Source organism: Engystomops pustulosus, chromosome 6 (assembly GCF_040894005.1).
Source record: "Engystomops pustulosus chromosome 6, aEngPut4.maternal, whole genome shotgun sequence".
NCBI classification, from domain to species: Eukaryota; Metazoa; Chordata; class Amphibia; order Anura; family Leptodactylidae; genus Engystomops; species Engystomops pustulosus.
Window position 1 is genome coordinate 58,478,875 of NC_092416.1, and position 26,149 is coordinate 58,505,023.

The window sequence follows — 26,149 nt, forward strand, 5'->3', positions numbered from 1 at the left end:
GCTCTGTCTGTCTTTCAAAAGAGAAAAAAAGTATGAGTCCTCTTCTATTAATGTGATATACTAGTAAGAAAAGTATAATCAACCATTCCACTGGAAAAGGGGTACAGCTGTTAGATTGTGGATTGTTTGACATCTGGAACCCCACAAATTTAAAGAATGGGTGACCATGTATACTCCATATGCTTGTCTGGCAGTCATTCATTCTTGCAAAACATTTGTCTTTCATCATTTTTATTCCTTCAACCGAGATTGGTCCACACGTGCAGCGCATGGCATTGCTATAGTAAGGTGGATCTTAACAGAACCTGCTAAAGACAAATATGAACTTTCTTTGGCTGATATCATCCTCCCTCCTTCCCTCTTAATTATATTTTAACTTCCCTAGAATTCCATCTTGCTGGCAACAAGACAGAAGCTCACTGACTGATACAAAAGTTCTATGGAGGAGGGGGATAACAGGAAATTCAGACACAGCAGATACTGTATAAGAGCCATATAAAAATATCTAGCACAGCCTCCTTGACAAAGCCCATCCTCAATTTGATTTTCAGCCAATATGGAGCAGAGCAGTAGGATAAGAACCCTTTTGTTCTCTCCAGGATCTTTACAAGACTGTTGTTTCTGGATCCCGAAGAAAATGATTCAGACAAACTTTGTGGGAGGCTCGATTTACTTCTCTGATTTATTCCTAGTCTTCCCCAAAAGAAGTTTTTTTTTTTTAATAGTCTATATGCTTAATGAATGCCACACAATTTTGATGGATTCCTGAATGGTAGACCTTCATTCATTAACCACTGACTGATATACTGGTATAAATAGGCAGATGTAGCTCAATGGTCCGGAAGTTCTTGTATAGAAGGTGATCTCTGATGCCACCCAGCTTTTCACAGCTGCTCTAATAAAGGAATGGCCGTGGAAAATGTCTGAATTTTATTTATGCTTTTATGGATTCCTTTACTGAGAATGTTTCTATTGTTAAAATGGCAACTAAAAAAAGCATGAAATTAAAATAATTCCTGCTGTAGTGGACTCTAGGAACCCCAAGGAGATTATGTCGGATTATGGTTGAGATGATCCCAAAGATTACACTTCATAATCTGCAACAAGCGTAACCCTTTATAGGGTAGTAATGTTGGACACGTGCACAGCACCAAGAAACTCGTTCTCTGCAGTATCCGATAGTAGAGACATCTGATAATCTTGCACTTTTTAACAGGATAATAATGTAAGAATCAAGTAAGAGAAGCTAAATTATTGAAATTTCTCATTATCCAATAATCCATAAATCCCACTCCTAGAAATGTACAGTATTTTTAGTGACTAAACAAACTTTTAGCATGAGTAGAGTTAATGGGGATATGGTAATATCCTGGTACTGCATTCTGATTAAAGGCCACAACTCCACAGAGCATTTTTGGAGAGGAGTATTTTGGTCTCATGGGAGGAAATGGTAACAAATCTGATTGCATATAGGACACTCGTACTGCTTGTCTATAAAGCCTCTCTTATTAGAACATATTCTAAGTGATTTGATTTTAGCAGCACAGAGTATTTAAGGATTACTGTGTGTTGCTCTTTGGACAAGGCTAGATATGAGCAACAGGTGACTCTAATGCAGATGAATAACAGAATGGTTTCCAGAAGCACAGAGTACCTTAGTTTGGAGTTGAATGGCAAGCTACAATGTGGGAGACGGTGATTTATCCTCATGTTACAAGTGCTCCAAGGCAGTGTTCCCATGTTGGAGAAGCCCATGTCTGAGGATTATTGGGGTCCTTGCTTCTTAGTCCTGGAGATACTTGTCTTTGCAGACAACGTTCATATAACAACAGTTTGCACTGTACTAGCACTCACACGGCAACAAAATGTGTCAGGTCCTTCAATCACTTTACATGAGTAAGAACGGACAAACTGCCTGCACGTGTATTTATAAAGTGTCTGCGCCAGTTTTTTGTCAGAGCCACACTGTGTCCAACAGGACATAAAAATGTGCACCGTAATTCTGCATCATTAACAAAGTTCACCGAAAAAAAAGATGACGCACACTTGCAGAGCAGTGCAGGGAGTGCCAGAATCGCGAATAACATGTGCGACAATTCACATGTTGCACTATACACAGGCAAACTGCACATAGTACAGACTGCACTGTTTTTGATAAATGTTGGCCATTGTCTAGTTGGAAGGTGAAACTTTGGCCCAATTGGAGGTCCATATCAATCTGGATGAGGTTTTCATTCAGGAGATCTCTGTACTTGGCTATTTCAGCATCATTTCTTCAATTGCAGCCAGTCGTCCTGTCCCTGCAGCTGACCGCCCCCCCCAATAGCATTATGCTGCCACTACCATGTCACTGTTGGGATTGTATTTTTGTATTTGGCAGGTGAAGAGCAGCGCTTGGTTTTCTGGTTTCCTCCACACATACCGCTTACAATAACACCAAAAAGTTAAATCGTCTCGTAGTCTGGGAGTCCTTCATGTGGTTTATTTGCACACTGTATGCGGCTTTCATATGTCTTGTAATGAGGAGGGGCTTCCATCGGCGCACTCTGCCATAAAGGCCCGACTGGTGGAAGCTGAGTGATAAAAAACTTTTTTGATCTTATCATTTGGCTGCACAGAAACAAAGAGTGAAAAATTTAAAGGTCTGAATATTTTCCATACCCACTTAATGTGTGGCATCTTTATGAGGACATTATTGCTACAGATTCAACATGTTCAAAGTATGTAAAGGTGGTTGGATTTCTTTGTTAAGATTTAATCCACATGCAAACACATCCATATATTTGGGAAATGTAATTATTCATATGCTTTTGTCTGCACCTTATTAACCCCTTCCCGACATTTGACGTACTATTACTGCATGGCGGGAGGTGTGTTCCCGCAAAATGCAGTAATAGTACGTCATGCGCAGCATGCTCAGTGTGTTACATTACGCAGTGTAATACATCTGTATTACACTGTGTAATGTGAAGAAGAGCTTGAACAAGTGATCAGTGGATCACTTGTTCAAGCTAACCTGTAAAAGTTAATAAAAAAATGTTAAAAACACTACATAAAATAATTTTTTAATAAAAAGAATTAATTAAATAAAGTTAAAGTCCCCTAAACACAAATATTCCCTATACACATGCAATAAAGTGAAAAAAACACAAAATCGCCAAAAAACCCACATATTTGGTATCGCCGCGTCCGTAACAATCCGTACAATAACTCAGAAACATTATTGGACCCGCTCGGTGAACGCCGTAAAAACAAAACCCGTAAAACACGCCAAAAATGTACATTTTTCATAAAATCTCTATACAAAAATGTTCTAAAAAGGGATCAAAAAAAGTTATGTGCGCCAAAATGGTACCACTGAACAGAACAACTCAACTCGTAAAAAATAAGCCCAAAACTAGCTCTGTCAACAAAAAAAATATTAAAGTTACGTCTCCGAAAAGATGGCGATGCAAAAACAAATGAGATTTCTTCTATATTAGTTTTTATCCAGTAAAATTGTAAAAATAAATGAAAAACTGTATAAATGAGGTATCACCGTAATCGTAATCACCTATAGAATAAAGATAATATAGTATTTTTAGTGTACGGTGTACGACCCCCAAAAAATCCGAAAAAAAAAGTAAACCAAAATTGACAATTTTCTTTTCACCCATACATTCAAGAGTTAATAAAATCTCATCAATAAGCTAATGACCCACGAAAATGAATTATTTGTAAAGTGCATCTCATGTCGCAAAAAATAAGCCCTTATATGTCCAAATTGCCAAAAAAATAAAGATTGTATAGCCAATAAAAAGTGACAATGCATAATCTGTTCTGAATGGCGCAGCTCCCTTCGATGCCCTGGTGTGTGCCCATACAGCAGGTTACCACCACATATGGGGGATTGTTATACGCAGGAGAGATTGGGTATCAAATTTTGTGGAGCGTTTTGGTATTTTATCCACTGAGAATTTGTACATTTTTTGAAAAACACATTCATTTAGCCAAAAAAGTTTACTTTCAAAATTGTATCCGATTTTGTTTTAACCCCTGTAAAACAATTAAAGGGTTAACAAACTTCATAAAAGTTGTTTTACGTACGTTGAGGGGTGTAGTTTCTATAATGGGGTAATTTATGGGGTTTTACTTTTATTTAGGTCTCTCAAAGTGATTTAAAACCTGAGCAGGTCCCGCAATAGCAGGATTTTGCGTTTTTTATGAAAATGTGAAAAATCGCACCTAACGTTCAAAGGCACATAACATCCTATAAAAATAAGAGTATGCCTAAAAAACCATGTCCACATAAATTAGACATTTAGTGAATGTTAGTTATTACATTTTTTTGCGGTTATGGCTATGTATGGAAAAAGAAGAACATTTTGAAGTTCGAAAATCAAGAATTTTTCCAAATTTTCACCAAATATCTGATTTTCTCATGAATAAATGCAAAACATAACACCAAAATTTTTCAACTAACATGAAGTACAAAGTGTCACGAGAAAACAATTTTAAAATCACTTGTATATGTTAAAGCGTTTTGAAGTTATAACCATTTATAGTGACACAGGGCAGATTTGAAAAAATGGGCCGTGTCAGGAAGGTGAAAAGTGGCTTCAGCGTTAAGGGGTTAACAAAGCTACAGTTTGTCGATTGAGACACACATTTTCAATAGGAACCGCACATCAAGGATACAGTCCTAAAATTGAGGTAAAAAAAGTCCTTGAAAGAAGGACATGCTTTCTACTTATCATTCACTATAACATATATCAAACAATATTTATAAAAGATTCAAAAAAGAGTGTGAACTATATATAGAAATATAGTCTTTATTAATCATAATGAACACAAAATCAATAAAAATTCATAGGCACAGAACATAGGAACAGTTTAAAAACAGAGGAGCAATGCATGAGAATAATAAGTAGTTGTAAACAGTAAATGTAGTTCAAAGGTAAAGTGCAATAGGCTAAAGTCAAGCAAAGTTACACAGCATATAGTAGATACATAGTAAGACAGTGGATACACCTAAGGCTTAGTTATCATACCAAACAATCAAACATGCACTGCACGACCCCGACACGTGTTTCGCTAAGGCTTTCTCAAGGGGAGTTTTTTATTCACTATAACATGTAGCCTATGAACTTGTGTCTTGATGCTCCAATTAAGGCCGGAGAGATCTGAAAACGGCGGCGTGTACGATTTTGCTATTTCTAGCTCTCTTAAAGAACATAGCGCATGCTAGACCTACTGATTAAATTCTGCGATCAGATGTATTGCCAGTGATCTGAATGATAACCCTATACTATATAGGATGTAAGTGTTAAGCATGTGACCCTTAGTCTGCATTCACACAGCCGTTGTGGAGACATCTTCGTCTCCATAGACATCTATGGTGAATGGGCAGCGGTATGGTGCCACACTGCACTGTACACGGGGAAAAGATGGAACATGCACTATAGCAGTGCTCACCCTCCTTCTCTCCAGCCTGCCACCACATGCTCGCCCGGCTACGGCTGGGCGAGCATACGTTAGTGTGAATGAACCCTTAGACTGTAAGCTTTTGGTAGAAGGACCATACACCTATATGTTTCCACATAACTATATTTTTACTCTGTATTGTCTTATATTATTTGTATATGTCCCCCTATGATTTGTAAAGCAAATTTGTATGATTTGCAGAATATGATGGCGCTATTTAAAGGACATCTACCACCAAGGATGGTAAACTAAAAACACTGACATACTGGTGTGTGCTCCCCCTAGCAGGATCCACTCTTCTTTTAGCTTTTTATGCACTGGTTTTTACAACAAAAAGGCTTTCAAAATTCGGCAAATGAGTCTGAGGGGCTCCAGGCTCCATTAGCATCTTTGAAACCCAGAGCCCCTCTGGCCTCATTTGCATGATTTTTAAAGCCTTTTTTTGTAAAAACAAGGGCATAAGAAGCTAAAAGAAGAATGGACCCTGCCAGAAGGGGCACATACCAATATTTAAGCATGGTTGGTTTACATCCTTTGGTAGATGTCCTTTAAATACAGATTATATTATTATTATGGGACACCGCCTTTATGGAGTACAACCTCCCGTTTCCTCAGTTTGCTAACCTTGTAGTACATTATACACAGTGGTCTCCCAGCTCTGAAACAACTGAGAATTAGAGAAAAGAGCATTCAGAGGGAAAGCCTGTTTAACAATGCAATGTGCAAGAATAGGTTTGTTTATTTTATGCATCACATGTAGAAATAAAACTACTAAACCATTTTAGTAATATCTGAGTAAACTGGGTAATGTAACAATGACATTCACACCTCGGCGGGGTAACCATCCTGCTTAACCAGACTGAATTGAATTGGGAAGTGCGTCCTGCCTTACCGGATATTTAGTTCCTTATTCTTAAAGTAAAAAACTAAATGTATATGGCGATATTAAGGCTGATGCTATACATTTGCAGCCTTTTTTCCTCTCTTTTTCCTGGGTTTCCTTTGTTTTGTCATGCTGGTATGTTGGGGCCCGATAGCTCGTGCAGCAGGTGGTCTCTTTGACAGGCAGCAGCTATAAATGGCAGATGGGATAATTATCTCGGCCACCACTGACCTTTCTGTGACAGTCTTAAAGATAACAAACTACTTGTTGCATCCAGCGTTGACTCCATGAATATTCTTGGGGGTTAATCTTGTTGATTCTCTTCCATGAATAATAGATTTCATTTCTATTATTATATCTTGCAGGATAGATTTTCGGTATAGAAATTAGATGACGCTTTGGATGGGGTGAGATGATCTGCTGTTATGCAGACTATGGGTCTCTTTAGTTTAATATTGATCGTATAGAGACCCTTTTTTTCACACTGTCATATACAGTAAGTGCTTTCGTTTCATATTTGCTTGTGTCGGCAGTATTTGCCATATCTTTATCCTCCCTATTTACTGCTCACAGAATGGACCTATTTTTATCAGTCTATACAATGCTCAAAGGGAAATCTTGAGTGCTACATAAAATGTTAAGTAACTATTTGTATATCTTATGTTCTACTGATCTTAAGTTTCACAGTGGGGCAGGTTTATAAAAAGTGTCCTAAGGTAAGGCAGTGCAGAGTTAGACTAGACCGTCTTATTCTGTGCCAGATTTATATAAGTGTCCAATGCTGGACGATAAATCTGTCCTAGATTCTCTAGTCACACTTTGCACCTCCTTTTAGTTCGCTTACTTTACGCCAGAAAACTAGGACAAAATTCTGCCAGGTCAGCAGTATCTATGGCACACTGACTTTTGTGGCGTGAGGTCACGACCTATCTTCAAAGGCCACGCCCCTTTGTCAAGCTAGTCGTTGGGGAGCCAGAAAACTGTCTACAACCCTTTATAAATGTGGTCCAGACAGTTTTTGGTGCAAACCACAACATAATTCTGTAGTAGACAGATTAATATCTCCCCCAGTGTGGTTTTTTTCTACCTTATTGACATGTAAACTTAAAGGGAATCCATCACTTGGTTTTTCCACCCTAAACAGGCCCCAGCATATTATAAAGTAATTATCTTTCCTGTGGCCTCACTAAGCTTTCTGTTTGTCAAATTATAAACTTGTATAGACCTATACACGCTTTCCTTTATTAGTCAAGGGGGTGGGGAGCAACCTCATATGGGCATTTATGATTGTTTACCTTTTAAAGGGGCAGTAATGATATTACTGCATACCAGCTATGTAGTACATGGATTGTTTGCAGCTTTCCGCTATTTGAGAATAACCTAAATTAAGAACTGCCCTCTCAGATGCACATGTACCATACAAGTCTTAAAGGAAGTCTTTCAGTGGTTTTGACCATACAAAGTTACAGAATCATAACGTAAACGTGTGACAGCACCCTTAGAGTAAGAGCTGCATCTGGTTGGATATTACAGCATGGGAGAGGGGCCTCTTGAGCAGTTTGAATGCAGAGATCACAACAAAGCAATGAGAAGATATTTCCCCAGTGCTAGAAGTCCAACTAAAATCCTGGAATACAAATATATTTCCCATTCCTTCTGCTGCCACAAATAACACACACAGAGGTATGGTTACACAGATCTTTAGGGCAAATACCTAACAATGTGTTCAGAGCTGCTAATGAGCTGACGAGCTTAGGCACTGCCAGATGTTCTGACAGCTTCTAGTTAGAATTATATCATCTACTGACCTCACTGATTTTGGTGAAATCTTGCTTCTTGTCATGTGATCACCAAGTATATTTTTATTTTTCTGCTATTGAAGGGGTTTCCAATGTTGTTTACATAGCGAGCAAATGAAACATTATACTAACAGAATATTTTACATATTCACAAATTGTTGTGTGTATGTAACTAAAAAGGTCAGGACGATGGAATATCTCGCAAAATACACATCTAATTGAAAATCTCAAAATATATGTGTCAAAAATCTATCCATCTATATTTTTCAAAAATCTATCCGATGATGTCAAACTCTGCATAATATCCTCACCCCTTGGTGATGGGAACCCCAATTTTTTTTTATTGCAGATTTGCACTCCCCTGAAAATTTGCCAAAAAGGTACATAAAATGCATACACGTGACATAGGAAAATACACATTTTGCAGAGACAGCATCTTGTTGTGTCAGTGATATAAGACACCAATGCTCCCTGTCCCACCCCATTTTCTATATTTTCCTCCTAGAACATAAATATAGGCGTCTATCACGTCTGACGTCTCCGTATCTAATTACAACAATAACTACTCTTGGTAGGATGAATATGACTGTTGTTTCATGGAGGGTGGATATTAATGACTTTTAGTAAAAGGACATGGAAATGATATTGTTTTGACCAAGGTCTTTTTCAATTTTGGTGACAGGTGGCACTGTAATCACCAAAAATTTTAAATGTGTGCAAAAACATTAAATGAGCGGATATTTTGATGTATACACTTGAGATCCAAAATCTGAAAATGGACATATGCTTTATTTTGTTTAAGTTAATAAAGCTCAATGTGTGAGAGGCCCAGGACTCACATTAAACCAGCTCCTGAAGAGAATAGAAAACTACCTGGATTGAATGTAATTTTTCCTTTGAAATCCAAATCTGCGATAAAAAAAAAATGGGGGGGTTCTTATTTAACATTTTAAAGTTGCTTACCGTCCCACCCCCAAGGGGTAGGTGTGGGAGTCACACCTTTGCATAATTGGATAGAATTTTGAAAATATGTTTCCACATACAGGTGGTCCCCTACTTAAGGACACCCGACTTACAGACGACCCCTAGTTAAAGACGGTCCCCCCTGTGCCCACTATGACCTTTGGTGAAGCTCTCTTAATGCTGTACTATAGTCCCAGACTGTAATGATCAGCTGTACAATGTCTGTAATGAAGCTTTATTGATAATCCTTGGTCCCATTACAGCAAAAAAGATTGAAACTCCAATTGTCACTGGGGCAAAAAAAAAATGTCTGGATCTACAATTATAAAATATACAGTTTCGACTTACATACAAATTCAACTTAAGAACAAGCTTCCGTAACCTATCTTGTACGTAACCTGTATATTTAGGTTTTTTTTATTCAATGTGTATTTTGTGAGTTATACATCCTGTATATTCTGGGAGCCTTATTTCCCGGTTTACTGTTTGTTTAATACAGTATTTTAGGTAGTCACAGCCACAGCCAGTATATATATATATATACACACACACACGCACTATAACATGTTTAATAACACGAGCTGCATTCAACCTCAACAACCTAAAGATAAATGCATTGTCCTGGCAGAGATCCAGGCTGATATAAATACAGCAACAGCGTATAGATCGGGTTACAGAATTTTAACCGTTGCCAGGATGTCATATTTGTAGATCTCCTACTCGCTACAGAACAAATTGACCTGTGTACAGTATCTGCCCCTGTGCTCCACGCACTAGTCTGTCACAACATGTGAAAGCACACGCAGCTGTATACATTTCAGTGACACAGCAGGTAAATAGGGTGTTTAGCTGCCAACCGCAACAATAGTCGGCCTTCACTAATCCTCCGCTGGAGGAGAAGACAGTGTATTCCCCTTTACTTAATAATGAATTGATGGGGGCATTCGGTGCAGTTGACTGGATACCTAATTGCCTTAAAGAGGCATGTGAAGCTCCCAGTATCACTAGAGGAGCTGTGAGCTGTGAGCTCCAGAGGTCGACTTGGCTGTCGAAGAAGGAACATCAGAGACTAAGATCTCAGCAGAATGCACAAGACCCTTGTATTTCCAGGACAGAGCCTCTTGCGTGCCTTCTTCAGGGATTACTACCAACCGTACCTGACTCCAATACTTCACCACAGCTTGCCATTACAGAATTTTTGGGAATTTCACTAAAATTATAATTTTTTTTCCTTTTTGATGCTGCACTTGGATTTTCTGTTTTAAATTTGGAGCTATTTTTGTTTTTAGCTTTTTTTTATTATCCTATTTCACACTCCAGCACAATATTTTATAGCTGCGTAACTATGGGACCAGGAAAGTGTAGTTTTTATATTCCCGGGAGAGATTGGTTTTGAAGGAGATTAAAGGAGCTCCGTGCTTTTCCCAAGATCAGATAATGCTTTATAATATCCGTATCCTCTTGGTTAACCCTGCTGTCGCCTTCCAGAAATAGGAAAAAGATAAAATAAAGGATCCTGTATGTTTAGGCTTTCTTTTGCCTAGTGACGGACCAGACGGTGGCAATAGTCGTTTGTGTTATTGGAGTATTGGAGATCCGCAGGAGGAGAAGACACCATGCAGGTTTCATTTGCTTGTTCGGAACACAGTTTAAAAAGTCGGAGTGCGGACGATAGACTAAACCGGCAAAATGTCAGCAGCCCGAGCCTTGGAGCCAGGTCCAGATTCCGAACTGTAGCTATGGTCGCTCGAAGCCTCGGACATCTGTCAGTGCAAAATGTTCCAGCCCCTAGTGAATCCAGCTCCCGTCAGCCTGGAATGAAGTATAGGTATGGGCTGGGTTTGTTTTGGATTAATCTCTGCCAATTCATTCATCCATTTAATCATATTTACAGCTGTAGCAGAGCTGGATTTGTCATTCAGTTTTTGGTTGCTCATCACTATTAGGGTGTTATTAGCAGGTTTACCTGTGTAGTAAGACTTGGATATATCACAATGAGCATGTTCTAGGCCCATCACTACTGTGGTGACACTTCCAGCTCTGCTACATCAGTTTATTTGTGCAAAATCTGCTCCACATTTTGTAGTCTGTACCTTGCCCTAAAGTCATGCTGCTGTAGTGTAAGCATCCTGCTCTGTCCTAAAATAGCTCATGTTTACATAAAATCCAGTATATTACATCGCAGGGAATATTCTTGAGCTCACGGTGCAGGAGTAGATTGCTGGCTTTTCCCGAGCAAGACCCAATCCATTCCTTGTACGTAGATGGTAATGAACAAAGTTGAAGTTCATTGACATTTTACGTGTAGTTTAGCAAATTAAACAGAGCTAAAGTTTTTTTTATTTTGGGTCATCCTAAGGTTTTGTGCATCCTCATAAATGCAGGGTAAAATAATATTTTTAGCTTCTCTACATCCAACAACATGGATTACCAGGAAAACCCTATATATTCTACTTGTTTTGAACTGAAAACTTTATTATAGTGTGTGTGAACAAGCCAGACTAAAGGTAATGTTCACACATGGGCTAATACAACAGAATAGGGGGTACAGAGCTGTAAGTAGCCCTGGTGCCTGGCAGAACCACTAGCATTAGTTTTTAGTTGAAGGGTCCTGTTACAGCGTTCCCAGGAGGCTCCATTCAAATGGGATGTATGAGCTTTCTTGATATGGTAAATAATCATGTTCTCTAAGATATTACAATTCTACAGAAGCTTTTAATAGTTCTACATTGCATTGGTATCACTATTAAAAATGTATGAATAAATCTCCAACTGGGCACTGCTCTTTGTCCCGTTGGTAGTGATGAGCTGACCCGTACTTTAAGTTCAGGTCCACAGTCCATGGTTCGGGTGTGTCCTGTGCAACACATACACGCAGGATTGGCTGCACGTTTGTCAATATGTACAGGTCATGCTGGATTCACCTGGACCCAAACTTAAAAAGCAATCCTGCTCATCTCTACCGGTCGAATCCAACAGTCTCCAAATAGTTTACAGATTTAACCCCTTTTTAAACCCCGTTTCTCAAGTTACTCAGGAATAAGAGGGACAGAAACTGTTTCATCGTCTTAATTCAGTGGAAAATAGTATTTGCTAAAACAGACATGTCTGGAGAGATGATCGGTTTTGATGTTTATGGTCACGTTCTCTATTAGAAAACTTTGCCTGATTATGCTTTATTACATACCAAGTACAGGGTCCACAAAGGATACTATAAAGTTGTGGACAATTGCGTAGAGTATGAATGTGTCCTTTGTAATGTTACTAATTGCACACACAGAAAAGGCCACTGTGCCTTCACCTGGAAAACAGGTTGTCACTTTAACCTACCATATATACTTTATGCGTTTCTTATTCCCAATCCCTCTAACATTTTTGCCACGCTTAGGTTCTAATTATCGTTTGTGAAAACAAAGTAAATGTACAGAGGAAGTTGCATGTTAGGGTATCGAGCAGTCTGATTGTAGAGTAAACTTTTTAGGCTTTCATAAAATGGGAACAGAAACGGGACCTTGTTAAAGTGATCACCTTACCAAGGCCCAAATACATTCCAGATAGTCCCAATTGATAACCCCTACAGAATTATTTTTAAAATTTAAATCTTGTTTCACAGAACTTCTGTGGGCTGGTGGCACAGGATGGCCTATTCCAATGAACCACAAGTGGCGGTTTTACTGGAACTATCCAATGTTTTGGTAAATTATAGTAAGGTATCTAGAATGCTTTGAAATCATCCAGACAAAGGTCCGCAGACATTAAGTTCCCTATACAGTATATCGGCCACCAACACAACAAAGGACATGTTCCAGTACACAATTCCTACTAATATTATATATTCCCTACTTATACAACAGGGGGGCAACACCACCGTAATTCCAAATATGATAAATCCCCCCCCCCCCACAATGGGGGATGTCAATCATAAGCTGGTACATCCGAGGCTCCATTTTGTATGCAAATTCACTATAATCTTTTCTATAACAGGTGCAAGTGATGGGGACAGGACTGCATTGCGCTGGCCCACTGTGCCGCTCAATATATTCCCCCTGGCCTAAACAAACCTTCAAGGTTACAAAACTTTTTTTCTAAAAGCATTTCTTATTGCATCCGTAGATTGTTTCTGGTAGTGCAGCTCGCTCCCATTGGGATAAATTATATTAGTAAATAGAATAAACAACAATATACAATGTGGAAGTAGATGGAAAAAACCTCAAAGGGTCATAATATGTCCTTATACAAGATGGAACAAGGAGGACCTTGGCAACCGTCCCTAAATTGCTGACTCAAAACGCATACACATACAGAATTTTTATGTACACATAAAAAAACTCGTAATCTTCCACTCAATACATAAATGGATAAATACATCAGATTCTTAAAAAATGTGCAATGAATGGCAATTTCCACCAACAGTCCAGAGTTCTTGTAGTGAAACCGCAGTTCTCAAAAATAGTACCTTCATAGTTGAAAGAATCCGACATCAGAGTAGAGTAGTGGTGAGATACCACGGAGCTTACTGTTCTCCTCCGCCTCGAGTAGGGCGTGTTCCATGCCGGTTCTCCCTCTTGAAACCAATCCATCACCTAAGGCACCCTAAACAAGCTGCAAGTGTTGCACTACCGGCGTGAAACACTCCCCGCTAGAGGCAAAGGAGAACCGTGTGCTCTGTGGAATCTCACCAGTGCTCTACTCCGATGTCTGATTCTTTCAATTATAAAATATACACATTCAACTGAAAAGAAACCTACCACTTTCAAATTGTACTTCTAAGCATCACATAACGTGCACACTTAAACACTTTTTTTTCAATCTTTATATTCGAAGCAGCTTCGCTGCACAGTGGTACGCGCTCGGCGCAGCATGCACGCGACCGTGTGTGACGTCGCCGGCTCTCCGGAACTATTTGAAAGTGGTAGGTTTCCTTTAAGAACAAACCTTGAGAACCTTTCTTGTACGTAACCTGGGTTCTGCCTGTATTCATGTTTCTGTAATCTCATATTTCCCTTTAAAAATATTTAGCCGCTCTGTAGGTGTTATTCACAAATACAGCACTTTGGAGGGCAGTCATTTATTGGGTGGGGGTGTTCCTGATAACCCCTGTAAGTGTGGAGAGAGCATACTGGAAGCGCAGTAGCGGTCTGAGAGAACTAAGAAGACCCCTTCACATCTGCTGGTGTTTTATGCCCGACGGACATAATTAAACTCTCTGCACAACATGGTCAAAGCAAAGGAACGAGCTTTGCCTCTCATTCAACCTCTGGCAGCTTTGCAGAAAAAGGGGATTGGACGCCGTAATCTGATGATTCGGTCTAATACTGTGATGGACGTAACAGCAAGCATCTGTTATGGCAAAACTCGTTCTTCTCTCCAGTGTGAATTTCTTATTAGTTGTCCATACAGCTGATGTGTATTTCTGTACTTTAAAGTAGACTTTGTGCAATTTTTTTAATATCAGTCAGAATTATTTATGCATTCTCACACATTTGTGTACTTTGAGAAAGTCAACTGGAAAAACTAGAAATTTTCATCCATTTTGTTTGTGGTATCAAATTTCTTATCATATACTAATCCTGAGTACAAGTCTCTTTTTAAATACTGCACAGCTGCCCTCACTATTCTTCTGGTGGAGTCACTATGTACATGCATTACATTACTATACTCATCCTGTGTCGTATCCTGTTTTATACTTAAGAGCGGCCATCACTATTCTGCTGGTGCAGTCAGTGTGAACATGCCTTGTGAGCTTGCCATGTACTGATCCTGAGTTACATCCTGTTCTATACTCAGAGCTGTACTCACTATTCTGCTGGTTGTGCAGTCCCTGTGCATGTGCATTACATTACTTATTCTGTACTAATCCTGAGTTACATTCTGTACTATACTCTAGAGTTGCACTCACTTTTCTACTGGTGGAGCCACTGTGCACATGCATTACATTACTCACCCTGTGTTTATCTTGAGCTTTGTACTTCAGAGCAGTACTCGCTACTCTGATGATATTTTACTAATTTTGTATGAATCCCCTGGTATTCCTTGCAGTCTAAGGTTCTGCTGAGACTTTTATTTAATTTGCCCCACTGCAAAACAAAAATTCTGCTAAGGCCTCATCCGGTCCTGAGTGCATAGAGCGATCAAGTGCTAGCGAGACAAGGGAGTGAATAAATTAACGGACAAGGCACTCCAATGACCTATCCAGAGCCCCCCAGGCTAATTAGTATAATTTATATACCGGTAGCTGCAATCGCACCATATAGAGTTATAATAAAAGAAGTACTGAGCAACATCATTCCTCAGAAACTTCTTATTAGGACACATCTACCATTAGTAAAACTGATGGCACACACTGCAGGACAGGGCAGGGCTTGGATCTTTAAAGAACATTTTTTTGCAAATGACATTCTTACTACAAAATCTTAACTAATATTTCAGGAAACTACGAAAATGATCTTTTGTTGTGCAAAGTTACAATTGTGCCCGTAGTTTTGTTTTTTGTTGTTTTTTCTTTTTTACTAAGCCTTTGAGAAATGTGTTAGAGTAATAGCTAATCTACTCTATATAAAACATGTCTCTTTATGCTTTTCTAGAGGGGCCCATCACAAAATACTGAAGCCCTACTGAAACTTTTGTTTCCCTTAGCCCCACTATCTTATGTCCTTTAGTCTGCTTCCCATATGAAGATGTAGTGATATCAGAATTAATTCTAATGAAAGCCTGATCTAGTAACACATTCATACTCTTGCCTTTCAGAAATCTGGGAAAGTCCGGCTTAAGGGTCTCCTGCCTTGGCTTAGGTAAGGGGTTTTTTTTCTTATTCTTTAGTTTTTGCTGTTATTGTTTTTGTTTTGTTTTTTCTTTTTATGTCAAGTTTTGGGGTGTGATGCTGTATGAGAATACTGTAATAATGTATAGTTTTGTAGCAACACAGGAAAAAAAGCAAAAAATGCATTGATCAGGGATTCAAACCGCGGTTTTTCACTGGATCGATTGGAGTGTTTATTTCCCCATTTACATTACACAGAGAGAGAGTTGTGGGGGGGGGGGTGTTTTTTAGTTTTGTTATTTTTAGTGGAGGCTATGAGTGAAGGTTTATACTTCTGTTTGGATTAACTTGAGGGTTTAGAAATAGAAATCTACGCTGTATGAACAATGCCTTAAATTGCTCTAGAGGACAGGGACTTGTAAAAGTGTACATTTTGATTCCTGGTCATTCATGCTGCCTGAGAAGTGCACATTTTAGTGGACTATAGGTACCAAAAGTGGGCAAGGATTCACTCTACCAACCTTTTCTAAGTCTTTCCCTCTGTGCTGAGTTACAACTCCAGCTTCCAATTGGTAGAGCGGTCTCTTGGGCCAGAGGGAAGAAGGTAGGGAGCATTCCCTGCAGAAGGAGGGAGGACAGTTGCAGAAATTCCTGCAACAAATCTGCCCCTTGTAAATATAAACTTATGTAGTAGCGGCTTGTTTTTCACTTGCTACTTGCTCTCGTCTTTGTATCGACCTTGGTGTGCACAGCATGCCAAGGATTCATCCGAAGCGTATAATATACTTGACATTACAGCATCTGTGTCTTCTACAGGAACATGGGTGACGTTTGGAGGTCAGATCACGGATGAGGTAAGACACTTGGTGTATATATAACGTTTGACCCACATGTAGCAGTTGTTTCAAAAAGTAATGGTGACAAACGGAATGGGTGGACAATCGGAGGGTTTTTAAGTGCATCTGTTGGCTTTTCATCAAGCTCACTTATTTTTATCTGTGTGTGGCAGGGATATCTATGCTTGGCCCATAGTTGACCCATAGTTTTTCCGAGTATTGGAACTATTTGGTGTACAGTTTTTTTAAAGGAAACCTTCCGATGGTGCTTCTAAGCAGCAAATGCCGTGCACCAGCTTAGCTTCGTTATGTTCTTAAACGGTTTTAAAGCATTTAAACACCTTATTAATCTTTATATCCGAAGTAGCTTCACCGCACCGTTGTCCGCACTCAGCACACCGTGCGCTCGACCGTGCGTGCGCCTGAATAGGAAGTGGTCGCACCAAGTGCGTTTTGGTTAGACACCTACAGCAGTCTCTCGGAAGGGAAGGGCTGTGTTCATTGCAGAGAGCAGAAAGCTCTTCATGCCCAAAGACCCACCCAGAGCACTTGACGGAGCTTCAAAACTGGATTAAAAGTTTGCTTTTCATTCTCCTGCTGCTACTAATACACACAGAAAGGTAACACCGATCTCCAGGGCCTATACCTACCGCTGACTGTAGTTTTATTATGGTCAAAATTGATGACAGATTCCCTTAAAATAGCGACATTTAATGCACTGTAAGCAGAGATCGTTTATAAGTTGCTTGGAATTACAATGCAAACTATATTAAAGAGAACCCGTCATGCAAAATAACCCCCCTAAACTAAATATATTTTCATAAACTGCCATTAGAGAGCATTGCCTCTATTTCTTCGTTGTCCCTCTACATGCCTGTAAACCTAAGCAATGAGGTCCTAAAGCTGTATGCAAATGACCTGTGAAATGTCTGGTGCGCCAGATTCAAGCACGAACATCATCCCCAGACCAACTGATCTTCCTGCTTTTGGGATCTACACCCAGCCTAATCTTACCACCTTGGCGCATAAGTACCCACCTCGGACCTGATGAAGGGGGTAGACCACCCCCGAAACGCGTAGTCCTTCCATTTACTAATAAACATTACCCTGAACCTTACCACCTGTGTTGGACCTATTTGGGCAGCGCGTCTTACACCAACCCGGGTTTTTCTAAACTTTACATCCACGCATTGTGTATGTATCTGGGTAAAGGACCTTAGATGACATAACTCTGATCACATGACATGACGAGAAAAGGGCATGGGGCATAGGGAGGAGTAGATGGGAGGGGCTAGCCAAGCAGGACACACTCGCTTTGCCAGGTAATATAAGATAAAGTAGATTTTTTCTCTAAAAGAAGGGTGTCCATTAATGGTGCTTTATGGGAACCAGCCTTTAGCTGTATTTTTGAAAATGTGGGGACCAGTTCCCTTTAAATACCTGGTTTGCACATGTTTGATCTTTTCCTGCTCATGACCCATGTAACATTTCAATTTCATACAGTCACCACCTGTATTAATAGTTTAATGAGCTCAATAATCCAGAAGGCCACATGGTTTCTGAAATGCCCCCCCCCCCCCTCTGTTTACCTCTGAAGAGAGAAGTCCTAAAATGCCCCTCATCATGGCTGATGCTTTGCGCAATGTTATTGATGCCCAGAAGGTTATGACCGCTGTGCATACATTGGCAGATCCCACTGAACCAATGTCTCTGCTACTTCCGGGCAGCCTGAAGATGTGGCACATTGTCAGCTACCACACATGCCGCAACGCACTTGGTGAAGACTCTTCAGTTGAATTATTTATGGGCCATTGTGCTGATCGTTTAGTTTCTAGTGAGTCTCACAATGGAAGGATTTGCTTGCTCGGCAGCAGAGACAGCTGGCAGGGTTCCCTTGAAACTAACAGGCCTACATTTATTAAGCCGTACAATTGTGTACAAGAAACCTGTGACAGACTTTATATGATTTTATGTCCATTAGTAACGTGACCAGTACAGCCTGATCATTGGAACTTATAACGGAAAGCTTTCATGGCTTTCCAGCTTATGTTGCTAACCATTCTGTTGAATAGGTGATCAATATCAGACCAGCCAATTCCAGCTTCCTCTGGTGCACAGCTCCGTTATCGGTGTTGTAGCCATGCTGTGTGATTGGGGGTTTATCACTTGTCACCGTCACTGATCTGATATTGACAACCTATAATTGGGGATAAGTCATCAATATATTTAAATGATCACCCCCTTTGATCATTTTTTACCATCAAAATACCAATTACCATCAAAATAAAAAATGATAAACCAGGGACACTTATTCATATTTCTAGTCACCATGACTGTGGTAATCTTCTTATATTTGCTATCCATGGCCTCTTTCCTTCTCAAATCAATGTGTAAAATTATTCTAATGACCATAAGGGGCACCTAGGGTTACCAGTGCCCCTCCTTTATCTGGCCTTACACTGTTTCCCTTCCCACTGCCTGTTGTAATCTTACACAGTTGGGGGGGGGGGGTACTCTTGCACAGTGTATCAGCTTGTGAAGCTTCAGCACAAAGGGCCACTGGTAATGCCCCCCAAGCACCGTTGACTCATAGGCATCATATTAAAAGTGGATTTTAGAAGGAAGGAGGCCATGGATAACAAATATAAGAAGATTACCACAGTCAAAGTGCCAATGAGTAAGTGTCCTTGGTTTATCATGCTTGTTTTTTGATGGTAGATTTCTTTTAAGCCTGTGCCAGTGGATAAAGTATTCAGGGTACAGTTTTTATTTTAGATTATTTCCATTCTCTATCATTTTCTTTGTGTTTCTATTAATGTATTTTTGTTTTGTGTGTAGTTTTTTCTCTTTTAATACTCTATGCACTCTGAAATAAGGGATGAGTCTGTAAGATTATAGTAACCTTTAATTCTGTGACAACTGGATTACCCAACTAGGACAAAATGTAATCCCAATAAGAAACATGGAGATCAATCATCCAGAGCAATTGTATTTTCTGTGGAGCTCATTTTACATAGGAGATGGTATTACCTGGAGAAAGGGGTTCAGATTAATAGCCGGTGATAATTTTATCGCGTTACATCTGTTTGTATTGTGTGAGCTCTGTGCACTATGTAATGGTGATAGCATCACAGAGAGACGGTGCTGCCTTCCTATAACCAAGCACAAGTCCTGACAGAGAGTATGCTCTTTGTGTAAAATAGATTGATAGTTATGTGTACAGTGTTTCCATTTTTACTTTACCACCTTGCTCCTGTGACCACTGTGGTACAGTTCCTGGTCCTGTTCAGTCAATGGGTACCACAGCATAGGGTACTTGTATCACATGTGTTAAGCTACCCATGGTGACAGATATAAGCTTCCACAATTTTATTTTCTTTTTTCAGGACCATTAAAGGGAACCTGTCACCAGGAGACCCATTTTTAGCACTCCCCCAGTCCCCACAGAGCATAGTACATACACTGCCAAAGAGTTTTTGTTTAAAAAAAATAGGTTTTACAGAAAAAAAGATATGTTACATTGTACCTTTCATTAGCATCTGCTGTGTGACTAGGTAGTTGCCAATTGGGAGGGGCTGGAAAGGAGCAGTTCCTTTTTTTGTGGCCTTTTCAAATATATGAAAACACCCATCACTGAGTTTAGCGACGCTCCCTGCTCCTCTACAGCCAATCCCGAGTGTGTGGAGTTATTCATATACAGGCGGTCCCCTACTTAAGAACACTCGACTTACATACGACCCCTCGTTACAAACGGACCACTGGATATTGGTAATTTATTGTACTTTAGTCCTAGGCTACAATGATCAGCTGTAACAGTTATCAAATGTGTCTGTAATGAAGATTTTTTGTTAATCCTGATTCTTATGACAACCCAACATTTTTAAAATGCAATTGTCACAGAGACCAAAAAAGTTCTGGCTGGGATTACAATGATAAAATATACAGTTCTGACTTACATACAAATTCAACTTAAGAACAAACCTACAGACCCTATCTTGTATGTAACCCGGGGGCTGCCTGTATTTGCAAAGGTCACATGTTTCCCAAGGGTGGGGGGGAACTGCTCCTTTCCAGCCCCTCCCAATTGGTAACTGCCTAGTCACAGCAGATGCTAATGAAAGGTACAATATAACATATCTTTTTTTTTCTGTAAAACCTATTTTTTATACAAAAACATGTACAGTGTGAGCATATGTACTATGCTCTGTGGGGACTGGGAGGGGTGCTAAAAATGGGTCTCCTGGTGACAGGTTCCCTTTTAAAGTCTGCATGTTCAGTGTCTTCTCGTAGATCATTGTCCTTCCCTGCTGAACATGCACCTGTGTTTTGATACTGAATCATCTTTTATGCAATCTGCTATGTAAACCTTTCCCCTGTTTTGATGATTGTTCACACTTTTCATCGTTCAGCTATTTTAAATGCTGATTTATGTGTTGTAATCAGACGGTTTACTTGATGGAAAATTATAATTTTTTATGACTTTCATGACTTGCAGTAGATATACAGGAATATATACCATATATACTCGAGTATAAGCCTAGTTTTTCAGCACAAAAAAATGTGCTGAAACCCCAAACTCGGCTTATACTCGAGTATAAAAATATAGGTTTTACCAGGTTTTTGTGGTAAAATCAGGGGCCTCAGCTTATACTTGGGTCGGCTTATACTCGAGTATATACGGTATATATAATTGTGTGTGTATAATACATATATAGTGCATTTTTTTCACATAGTGCAATTGTATTTTTAGGGGGATTTTACACAGTAACAGGAAATAGAAATGTAGCCAAAATAAGTATAGGTTTTTCTTTATAACTTTGGTTAAAAAATGGCTTTGTTGGTTTTCCACATTTCATGGTTTAACCCTATCTTGGATACCCCTGGCATCTACATCTTTCTCAAGGGGTAGGGGTACTTGGCCATTCCCAGATCTCCTATTGTAGTGAACAGAGATTGCTGCTTATGAAGGGCCATCCCTTTTGTGACTGTAGTCAGAAGAATAAGACTGAGGGCCCAGATTTCCAAAATAGATGTAGATCCAAGAGCTGGGACTTACTTCTATTGGACATTATTATTGGACTTGCATGAACATGTAAGTACTTGACAGTTGGCAGTGTTCGTCCTTAGTGCTCAGTGACACCAGAAGACATTACTAAAGTTTCTCTATGGTTGGCTCCATTTATCAGTATTCCTGCACAACCATGTAGATACATTACAGAGTGTGATCACCGAGTATCTGCAATAATTCTCAATAATTCTTTATTTATATATTTATATATGTCCCCATGGGGCTCACTATTTAAACAACCTTACAGTGTGTTTTGGAGTGTGGGAGGAAACCGGAGTACCCAGAGAAAACCCACGCAAACAGAGAACATACAGACTCTTTGCAGATGTTGACCTGGGTCCCCAGAGCTGCAAGGCAGAAGTGCTACTCACTCAGCCACTGTGCCGCCCTAAGATAAGATCTTTAAATAACGGGAAGGAGGTACAGGAGAGCTGACTGGGTGAGTTAGCAGAGCTGGAGAGTGTCATTGTGTCATCCATCTCATGGATCTCATAATCTCTCATCTGCCTCATCTCTCTTTTTCTATTTGTCAGATACTATTGAATGTTCGGAAGCTAAATGAAAGTCTAGATAAACCTTACCCTGATAATGTAACCAGATTGTCGGCACACAGGGATCATGAAGTGTCTGCTTAGAGAGTCCCCGCCTACACTCTTGAATTTTACACTGATCATCACTGAGTCATAGGAGCTAAAACAGCAATAGTAAAACTGAGTAAAATGAGTAAAATTATAAAGTAAGGAGCTAAAAATTATCTTTATTGTGTAAACATCACAACATAAAAAATGTATATAACTATCGTATATCCATATAATTATATTCTGTAAACAAAGTTACCCAGTTTTCTATACGTATTATCTACCAGAGCAATTATCTCACATGTGGGAACCCATAGACTTCCTTAGAAGTCAATTTTATTAACTCCTTATAATGTTCCAACCAATTATATCAAAAACATAAGAAAATCCAAACATGTGGAGTCCGAGTTTTACCACAGTACAGCACATAAATACCACCCCAGAAATTATCAATGCCAGTGTACAGCAATAAATACCACCCCAACAACCAAATACTGCTTTCAGAGCAGATATTAATTATATTGGAGACTGTAGAGCAGATAATACCCGAGACCCCCAGTGCAAGCAACTAATAATATTGGAGACCCTTCAGAGCTGGCAACTAATACTGGAGACCCGCCCCAGAGCAGGCAACCAATAATACTGGAGATCCCCCTAAGCAGAAAAAAAATAATATTCTCCTTTCCTGGCTCCTCTTCTTCTCCCTGCACCACACTGCAGCTTCTTCTCTCCACCATGCACCACTCTGCTCTATGTCCCGCACTGCTTATATGCGTCAAGAGCCGGAGAGAACTTTCCACTCCTGGGTCAACCCCTGGGACCAGACGCCAGCGCATACAACCAGCAACAGGAGTCTACAGGGCTGCAGAATCAGTAAGCCCTCTGATTGCGACTCCTGGATTTCCCTTTCCCGACTCACACATAGGCTACATTCACACAACCATTGCCCGCCGTACCGTAGCACGGCGGGCACATGGCAGTGCCGGGCAGAGTGCCGCTCACCCCGCCCCTTTCCTTAGGAATACATGGCGCACGGCCAGTACTCTGTAGACGTGTATGAGGGACGTACATACGTCCCCATAAGTTCATGTGAAAGTGGCCATACATGGGACATGTTTAATAATTATATTTTTTTTATCATCATTATGTTACACTAACCAAGTCGTTTAGGTAGAGCATAAAAAATATATTGGAATACAACCTTAGAACTTGAATAAATTGTAATAATGCAAATCTCTGTGGGAAAGAACCTGTTCAACAAAAATGTACTGAATAATACTTGTGCAGTGAGCCTATGAATTTGTCCTTAGAAACGGTATTTATTTTAAGGCTACAGAACAGCTTCTCAACACTGACTTGCTTTGGTTGCAGTGATGTAACCACACACGAGAAACAATCGCTAACAATTTCAGGATGTAGAGGAATTACGTCATGAACAGTCAGTTTTGTTTAACGGTTGACATCATAATGCAGCACAATCTAGCAGTGCTAGATAGATAGTATGAAGGCTTGGCTGCTATACCTATAGTATACATACATATGTGTGTTTCTGTATTTCTGAATTTGATATGTTAGAAAACAGTTTTCCCCCTTATATTCTATCTATAGTGTATAGAATTCATCAACCTCTACAAACATGAACTCAGACAAAAGCAGTATACAGAGAGAACTTACACTGGACAATCCTGCCTTAATCCAGTTTTCCTGATCACTCTAGCAGTTCTAACATAAGTGCAGACATTGCTTCCCCTCTGATCTGTAGGGGAGGAGCTTCACTTCAATGTATGCACATAATGTGCAGTCACATTCACTTCAACTAAAAGCATACAAGCATGAGTTCACAGAAAAAACTAAAATGTAAAGCAGGATTCAGATTGCATATATACATTTTCAATAAACTCTGCATAAATCAACTGTCCAGAGAATATTCTAAGTATTTACCTTAAAGGGGTTTTCTCATGAAAGAATATTCTCATATTTCAATCCCCTAATGATGTTAACACAATAAAGCTCATTTTTAACCCGTTACAATTTTACTCAGGAGCTAATACAGCAATAAAACTATCACTTAGTGATGGTCAGTGTAAAACTCCAGAGTGTGAGTGGGGACTCTCTAAGATCTTTGTATGCTGACAATCTGGTTACATTATTCGGGTCTAGGTTTATCTAGACTTTCATTTAGTGTCTGAACATTTGATAGTATCTGACACATAGAAAGAGAGATGAGACCGATCAGAGATCCATGAGATGCATATAACATGCTTAGCTCTGCTACGACTCAGCTACACTCACTCTGTTCGATCTGATGTGCCTCCCTCCAGGATAAAGAACTTATCTGCCTGTAGCTTGTAGCTCACAATGACTGCTGTGTTGTTTGCTGGAAGGAAGCCAGCTCGTCCTGGAATTCCGGGAGGTGGGGGCTGGAGGCAGAGAGCAGAGAACAACGATGGAGAAAAGCAAGATGGCTGCCGACTCTAAAGTCAGAAGATAGAGGGTCAGAAACCATGGGCAACTGAAATTGTGTACAACAGGAGTGATAGAGACAGGTTGGACTTATTAACAAAAATAAAGCACTGCTAGATTGACTAGGAAAACCAGACTAAGGAGTCAGAGTTGTGATCATTTTGGTGGAGTTAGGGAAATTTGAGGAGTTGGAGTGGGAAGTTTGGCCTACCAAGTCTACAGTATTGTTTAGAGAAGCAGCAGAAAACCTTGGTTCAAGCGGGAAACACCTCATTCTGTTATAAATGTTTTATTATGAGATTGGCCAGTGTCATATAACTCATAAAAAGGGGTTATTGGCATCTATGAAGTGTCCATATTCTGAAGAATCCCTGTTTTTGAGTACAAATTTTTTTTTTACAATTTTTTTTTAATTTGGCACCCACAATAATTACACAGTATACACATCTCTCTTTAAAGGAAATCTTCCATCAAAATCAAGCATGAATAAACCAGGCGCACTCAATCATAGATCCAGGTACTGTGACTGCAGTAATATAGCAGCAGCAGAAAATGCAAGGGGAGCAGAGATCAGCCCTGCTCCTTGTAACAACCAGTGAAAAGACTTCACTGAGGGGCTCTAAAAACACTCACCAGAGCCCCTAGGGCTCATTAGCATCATTTTAAACGTTGATTTTAGAGGGAAGGAGGCCATGGATAACAAATATAAGAAGATTATCACAGTTGCGGTGCCTGGATCTATGAGGAAGTCTATCATCATAAACTTTGATGGTAGATTTTCTTTAATTTTACTGCCTTGTTGCATTAAAACATATATATATATTTTGTTTTCTCAGATGGCGGAGCAGTTGATGACTCTGGCCTATGACAATGGAATAAACCTCTTTGACACAGCAGAAGTTTATGCTGCTGGCAAGTAAGTGAATTTTTAACCTACTACAAATATGGCTAGCCTTTTGTAGGCTGTCTTGGTTTTTAGCATTTCTATCGAGACAATAGGGTCTGTTCCCCCTAAGAGATGCAGGGACATCCACTGACAATGTGAGTGGCACAGAGCATGCTTGAAAACAACTTGTAACAATCCAGTAGCAGCATGTTATTTCTTATCCTGTATGTGGAGTATAACATAAAATCTTGATACAACTCCTTTAAATAGTGTTTCTAGTTGTAATTATTAGTTGCTAATGGTTGGCGGTTAGGATCAGCGTTGCCTGCAGTGATGCTTATCTAAAAAGACTGGACAGTCTGTTGTGTATCCGCCTTCCAGCCAACATGCATCGATGTGAATTTGTGCCGATCTGCTGTGTGTCCCAGGTGTTGCCCTCACCCACCGGTC

The 26,149-nt window shown here is 39.7% G+C and overlaps 1 protein-coding gene across 14 annotated transcripts in view; it reads left to right on the forward strand.

Moving 5' to 3' along the window:
• Nucleotides 1-26,149, forward strand: part of KCNAB2 (potassium voltage-gated channel subfamily A regulatory beta subunit 2) — a 134,516-nt gene that overhangs the window by 84,400 nt on the left and 23,967 nt on the right. For 12 of the 14 annotated variants that reach the window (XM_072156223.1, XM_072156218.1, XM_072156226.1 and 9 more), the window contains 3 exons: nt 15,856-15,899; nt 16,685-16,722; nt 25,650-25,729. In XM_072156223.1, the coding sequence (XP_072012324.1) occupies nt 15,856-15,899; nt 16,685-16,722; nt 25,650-25,729 (162 nt within the window). Of the gene's footprint in view, nt 1-10,139; nt 10,937-15,855; nt 15,900-16,684; nt 16,723-25,649; nt 25,730-26,149 lie in introns of those variants that run through there. The other 2 variants (XM_072156214.1, XM_072156217.1) reach the window with 2 other exon arrangements.